Genomic DNA, 7,679 nt, shown 5'->3' on the forward strand with positions numbered 1-7,679 from the left:
TATGAACTAAGAATACGCTGAAACAAAAGATACACTAAGTACAAATAGTACAAAAACAATACACTGAAGAAAAGCAGCATGAACATGAGTCTGTGTGAGCAGATGAGCACAAATGAACACAGCAGCATGAAATAAATACACATACAATAAATAAACAACTACTCCATGCCTCCACTTTCTGAGAACTTGATCCAATATTTGGGTAAAGAATCCTTCGCACTTTAGAGTGTCAGTGAAATCTATTAAAAATCCATTATTTGAATTGCATTCCACTCTCCATTACAATCAACTTAAAAGGAATTAAGATTGGCTTCAGTTTGCTGGCACGTCCAACAGAGCCAATTAAGGCTCATTAATAATGGAGAAACTCCAAATAGGCTCTATACTACAAAAATGTGCAAAAATCTGTCATTGACCACCGCTCTCTGCAGTCTACCATCTCTAAGTCTGTATATATGGTGTTACATGTCACTCTAATTAAAATTTAGCCTCTATTAGAGCTTGAAATCAAGATGTAATATGTTTAAAAGCTTATTTACATAAAGTAGAAAAATGCTAATTTATGATCTACTCTTGAAAGCCAAATCTTTGTTGCATGCATTGCTTGGGCCCCCAGAGAACATTTGCACAACGTTACTCCAATGTTGGACCCCTGCTGGGTCTCCCCCAAAACTTCCAACAGTTTTGTTGGCAGCTGATAATTGGTTCTCTGATGCAGCCCTTGCCTAGAGTTCATTGCCAAAGGCGGCGGGACGTATTCAGTAAACAAGGAATTAGCATGCAAATGGACTGGAGGGAAGAGGGCGGGGCCATGCAGGCGAGAGTTTAAGGTCGCGGGTCAGACGCTCCTCGAACTTGATTGCAAAGCTGTCAATCATTCACTGCCCTGGGGCAGAGACACACAACAAAGAGAACAAAGATGGCTGACAAAAAGTGCCCCACACACTCCCCCAACTTTAGCTCCACTTCCTCTTTTTGGGGCATCACCAACATCCTTGGTAATTAATAAAGTGCCAATCACACGACAGATAAAATGGTGTCTGACGGCCTTTTGGCATAGCAGAGGTCTGCTTTGGAGAGAAGGAATTTCAGTTTTTAGACCTTAGATGCCAGTTGCTCAGCTGGCTCTCTGCTGATTTTGACATTCTGCAAAAGCACACCAGATTTTTTTCACACAGCTTCACTTCTAAAGAGCAGGTTTAAGTCAGCACTTCTCAAAGAAAAAAAGCTTTTAAATCCACCTTAACCACTCCACTTGAAATGAAACAAAGAATAGGGATTTCCTGGGAAGGATTTGTGGCAGCACTTTTTGGCATGTGTCACCACCATAGATGGTTAGGCACCAACTTGCTGCCGTTTTGGGATGAAAACAAATCAGTCACCCTTATTTTCATTTTTTCCCCTCGCCCCTTCTCTCCCCTTCAGTACCCACTCATCCTTAGGGACAAAAACAGACAAGAGACCCACCAGGGAATTTTCACCCCAAACTGCTGCTTGCCCAGACTCAGAGAAAGTCACAGATGTTCCCTCAAGGGAGACAGAAAAGGGGAAGGCAGGGAGCCGGGGTGAAAAAGGCCAGAGAGGAGTGGCAGGGTTCAGGGGGGAAGAGAGGGGAAAAGATGAAGAACTAGCAGAGTGGCAGATGCGTTGAGATTTGGAGAGAGGGTAAAGGGGCAATGAAGGACACAAGTAACGAGTCTGGGTGGGTTACTCGATCAGATGTTGTATGATGCATCCAATGTCAGTTCATATTTGAGTGTATGCCGTGGCGTTTGGTTCTACTGGAGACATCGTTGAATGTGTTGAATGAAGGGAGACCACTGCAACACAGAGCTAATTAAATATCTACGGGACAGAGATGGACGGCCTAACACAGATTCAGATGCACACATACTCAGAGATTCCCTTAAGATCCAGCCTCCTGCGTCGAGCTATGATGTGCATCGTTTACCAACATTATCATCTGCCTTTCTCCCACTCGCTCTTTCTCTCTCTAGGTAAGCCAGTGATGATTATCACCGAGTACATGGAAAACGGATCACTGGATGCATTCTTGAGGGTCAGTCATGTGCGTCTGTTTGTGCACGAGTGCATGTGTGTTTGTGTGCAACACAACCATAACCTGCTGATGTTATCTTATCTCTGTAATGTCATCTGCTGAAAGAACAAGTGTTGGTTCACAAACATTGGTCTTAATCTTTATCCGCTTTGATCGACCCACAGTTTTTCTGACAAGGAGTTTGCATCACTGGCTTCGTCTTTGGTTTCCATTCACTGCACTTGATTTGACTGATGTTAGTTTTACAAGGCGTGTAGAGGGCGAGTGAAGTTAATTAAAAAAATAAAATAAAACTTGCCTAGGTTTAAAATGAAAACAAATTTTTCCAAAATGCAAATTTTTAACAAAAAACTAACTGTCTTTTATGACCAACAAATAAAAATATTTAGAGTGAGTGAAGTTTCTTTGGCTAACTTTACAGATTAAAAAAAAAAGCTTGGACTTGCCAATTTTGATTTGGGCCAAATTAATTTTTCTTTAAAAATATTATTATTATTAACATCATACAAGTTTTACCTAATTTTTGGTTGAAAAAAAAAAGACAGTTGATAAAACGTTTACAGTAAAAATCTTATTTTCAACAAAGCAACACCAGGTTACAAAGGATTTTTGGTATGTCACATAAAATGTACAGTTTTTATAGTTTTTATTTTTTATTTTTCTGTTATTAATTAATTTATTAACCTTTATTTAACCAAGCAAATCCTTTTGAAACTACAAGTCTCTTGCAATGGAGGCCTGAGCCTGCAGGCAGCCTAAACGTGCTTTTGGACTATATTTTTCTATTTTTCTAAACCTGAAAACATAAAGTCTTAAAATCACATGGCAATAGTTGCATTTTGATAGTTTCTTTGTTTTGACAAGACTTCAATTTAAAATGAGCTGCATTAGTATCCAACGTAATATGGATGAGAAACTGGTTTATTAGATTGTGTTTATTAGTGCATTCCACCATTTTTACATAACAGACACATCTAACAATGTGTTTAAAAATGAGCTCAAAGATCTTTAACAATTGTTTGCTTGACATAAAGTCATCATAGAGTACATTGCAGTGTTTATTTGACCATTTAGCCTTTTTTGTGTCATATTGCAAAGCGAAATGGGGGAATTGTAAATACCCTCCTTCTGTCTGTCCTTGCATGTCATTGACTTCCATTTTGGTGTGTGGGTGCCTCCATCTCAGCATCAGAAAGATTCATTTTGAACATTGGGTCCCCATTTCCAAATCCAAACTGCTGCAGCCAAATATGTATATTCAATTTAACCTTTATTTATACAGGTTAGTCTCAATGAGCCTCGAGGATTCATTTACAAGAGAGACCTGTTATTTATATATATATATATATATATACCCTGTGAGTTGGATAACTTGTAGAAAAAAATAAGTGAGGAACCGGCTTCCATTTTAGTGTGCGGCTGCATCCAGGCTTAGAAAAAGGTCCCTTTTGAAAATTGAGCCCCTTACTTTGCCATTGCGCCTGATGGTGAATAAAGCTGCTCCCTCCACTCGCTGTAACTCTACGCTGCCTCGGACCAAAAACAAAAAACTCTCTCTATTCTTAAAGACAGTGTAACTTGAACTCACTTGAATACTTTGCAACAAAAACATTAAGGTTTACTTGCATTACTTTTTCAGTTCCAGTCCAGAAAAACACTCATCTCATGAAGTGCATACATCCACTATTCAAATCCCTTAATAATTGGTGACATTGGCGTACTCGTCAAAAACTTGTTTCTCTAGTGTGCTCCTGTCTAAAGGACTTCGATTATAAGACTAATATTGTTCTTTTTTATTTGTTCGGCAGAAGAACGATGGTCGATTCACAGTTATTCAGTTAGTCGGCATCCTTCGTGGCATTGCGTCTGGCATGAAGTACCTGTCAGATATGAGCTATGTTCACCGCGACTTGGCAGCTCGTAACATCCTAGTCAACAGCAACCTGGTCTGCAAAGTGTCTGACTTTGGTATGTCTCGAGTGCTGGAGGATGACCCTGAAGCTGCATACACCACCAGGGTGAGTGTGTGTGTGTGTACCCAGCTGTGTGTCTGCCTGTCACCTTAATTGTCAGCAATAATTAATCAGTCCAGATTTCAATTACAGGGTGGCAAGATCCCCATCCGCTGGACAGCCCCAGAGGCCATTGCTTACAGGAAGTTCACCTCAGCCAGCGACGTGTGGAGCTATGGCATTGTCATGTGGGAGGTCATGTCATATGGAGAGCGACCATACTGGGACATGAGTAACCAGGACGTAAGTGTGGAGAAATGTAATTATACACAGAAGCTCATAAATAAAAGACAGCTTAAATTAGTTTGGAATATCAGAGCTGTGTACTGTCAACAAGTATTTAAAAAAGCCTTCATCAATTTAACCTGGTTATATATTCAAATCCTTAGGTGGTCATAGAACACCAGCAGTGTGTTTTCTTTCTTTATTACGCTCTAAATTTGTATTTGGAGTTTCCTTCATAATGATAAAAAATTTAATTTAGGCATAAACAAATGTCTTAGGGAGGTCTCTAAAGTAATTAATTTAAATTAACATAGCAATCAGGCAGCCTAGAGTAAAATTACCATTAAACTCTGAGACAAAGCCACTTACATCATTTGTCTTCTGTCTAGGTGATCAAGGCTATTGATGAGGGCTACCGGCTGCCCCCACCCATGGACTGTCCTGTGGCACTTCACCAGCTCATGCTGGACTGCTGGCAAAGAGAGCGAGCCGACCGGCCAAAGTTTGGACAGATTGTCAACATGCTGGACAAACTGATCCGCAACCCCAACACCCTGAAGAGGACCGGAGGAGATACCGCTGTCAGGTGAGAGAAAATGGATACTAAAATAATTATTTGTATTTTAAATCTAGAACATCATAAAAGGATGAGCCCTTGTTCACAGACAACACCGACTGGTGGTGATGATAAATGTGCTTGTTGGATTCCTGTATGCTCCAAAGAGAGAAGATGTTTTTTTTAACATAGAGTGGAACTGTCACAACTACATCCATCCATCCATCCATCCATTATCTTTACCCACTTCTTCCATTTTGGGTCACGGGGGTCACCGGCACCCATGTCCAGCAATCACTGTGCGAGGGGCGGGGTACACCCTGGACAGGTCGCAAATCCATCACAGGGCCACATAGAGACAAACGAGACAAACAACCATTCACTCTCTCACTCATACCTAGGGACAATTTAGCATTACCAATCAGCCTAACATGCATGTTTTTGGTCTGTGGGAGGAAACCCGGAGAAAACCCATGCATGCACGGAGAGAACATGCAAACTCCACCCAGAAAGGCCCCTGGACCGGGGTTTGAACCAGGGACCTGCTCGCTGAGAGGCAGCAGCTCTACCAGTTGCGCCACCGTGCTGCCCTCAACTAAATCAAACGTACTTAAAAACCTAAAAATCAGATGGTAAATGATATAACAAACTTTATAATAATGCACATTTAAAATCATATTTTTACAATTTGGATGCATATGCAATTTGTCAGACTTTCAGGAACACCCGTCACATTACAATCCCTTAATGGTAATTATCTTATCATCATCATCATCATCATCATCGAGAATACATTTTAAAGGCAGTAACGTTGCTGAGTCAGCAGACAAAAATAGATAAGTGGAAAAAGTCTTGCAACTACTATTCCATTTAGTAAAGATTTAAAAGTTTAGTTATTTCCATGACCGTTTAAATTAAACCTTTGCATGGGTGTGAAGTTTATTGTACACTTAGCTGAAAATTAAAAGACTTCATAGACACAAAGGGGCAGCAAGGTTGTTTACACATGCAACCTACAAATACGTTATTAATCACACACTAGCTGCTAGACTAACAAAGTACAGCAAAATGTACAATGCACTTAGCATTCGACTGGTCACACCAACCCATTTACAATTACACGTTATCTAACAGCTCTTCTCTGCCCAACAATACCCTCTCTAATGGATTTCTCTGCAAAATAGCTTTAATGGTGCTGCACATTCAGGAATGTACCCTCTTTGACCGGGGGAGAATTACGATGTAATGCCGAGTTAAAACAAACATGGCCCTATATCTCCAGCACCACCGCTCTCCAGCAGCTAAACGTGTTCATAATGACCCGCGTGTGTTTACAGACTCAAAGAACACAAAGCGGGAGTCTGTTGGAGTTTAACGAGTGCGTGAGCGCGTTGCACTGTCACGCATGCTCACCTAATGGGACACAGTGAGAGCGAGTCGGGAGTCCTTATGGAGTAATTAGTAGGGCTGAATCTTCTAAAAGGGATTTTTACAGTTACAGAACTAGAAGGGGGTGTAGCTTAAAGAATATCATTTTCCACCTAATGAGTGGAGATGACTTAATAAATAGAGTTCACCTCAAGATCCTTTTTTAAATAGGCGAGAATATTAGAGAGAGTTGGAGTATGGTAGTACGGTGGCTCAGTTGGGAGAGCTATTGCCTCTCAGTGAGAAGGCTGCTGGTTTAAATCCCGGCCGGGGACCTTTCTGGGTGGAGTTTGCATGTTCTCTTTGTGGTGCTTGGGTTTTCTCTGGGTACACCGGTTTCCTCCCACAGACCAAAAACATGCATGTTAGACTGACTGGTAACTCTATAAATTGTCTCTAGGTGTGAGTGAGAGAGTGAATGGTTGTTTGTCTCTGTGTGTTCCTGTGATGGACTGGAGACCTGTCTAGGATGTCCCCGTCTGGCACAGTGATAGCTGGATATGGGCACCAGTGAACCCCATGACCATAAAAGGAAGAAGCGGATAATGATGGATGGATGGATGGATGGAGTATGAAATAAAACCGTACAACAGCGATCCAGAGTTACCTCTGCATGCATGTGAATACCTCATAGCAGCAAAAAATGGTGAAAGTAGTGAAAAAGTGGGAAGAGGGATTCAAATGGGATTTATGGGAATTTTAAGAGAAAATGTTGTGCTATAAAACTCACTGAAGTGTGCTCGACTTACACGTTTTCTGTAAAATGAGAAGTAACGAACTGTGTCGCCTCAGCGTAATGGAACGGTGTTGAACTTGGCTCAGTCTCTGAGTCCCCCCCCCCACATGTCTGAGACACAGAACAGAGGTGAACCTGAATGAATTCATACCTGAAAGTATGACTTCGTTGAAAGAGGAAAAGCTAGAAAGAAATGTAGCGTGATGGTCTTTACATTGCGGGTCGGCGTCTCTCATCAGATAAAGTGTAACTGTCACATTATGGCAGCGTAGTTGGAAATGAAGAAACTGTTTCCATTAACACTGATGTAGTTGTGGTGAATCAGTAGCATTTTAGAGAAGATATAATTACCTTCCAAGTCAAAAACTGAAATCACTGGTCTCCATTTTGATTTATGACCTGAAATAAAAAGCTCCAACTTCAAACACTGACTGTAAAAGCAGACCAAATGTGAAAGCAATCCCATCCTTTAAAGCCTAAGTGTTAAAAATGAAGCTTCATTTCTCTCTTGTCCACCCACCACAGGCCCAACGCCACGCTGCTGGAGCCAGGCAGCCCAGAGGCATCCTCGGCTGTGGGCACAGTGGAGGACTGGCTGCAGGCCATCGGCATGGAGAGATACAGCGACAACTTCACTGCAGCCGGCTACACCACGCCAGAAAC

The 7,679-nt window shown here is 41.4% G+C and overlaps 1 protein-coding gene across 1 annotated transcript in view; it reads left to right on the forward strand.

The window, feature by feature from the left end:
• LOC119410487 (ephrin type-A receptor 4) overlaps positions 1–7,679 on the forward strand; it is a gene marked incomplete in the record, with an annotated part of 104,369 nt that overhangs the window by 95,884 nt on the left and 806 nt on the right. Inside the window, 5 exon segments of the mRNA XM_037677366.1 lie at positions 1,998–2,059; positions 3,868–4,077; positions 4,165–4,314; positions 4,686–4,882; positions 7,542–7,679. Coding sequence (XP_037533294.1) covers positions 1,998–2,059; positions 3,868–4,077; positions 4,165–4,314; positions 4,686–4,882; positions 7,542–7,679 — 757 coding nt within the window.

Source organism: Nematolebias whitei, chromosome 6, assembly GCF_014905685.2.
Source record: "Nematolebias whitei isolate Nwh7 chromosome 6, NemWhi1, whole genome shotgun sequence".
Lineage (NCBI taxonomy): Eukaryota > Metazoa > Chordata > Actinopteri > Cyprinodontiformes > Rivulidae > Nematolebias > Nematolebias whitei.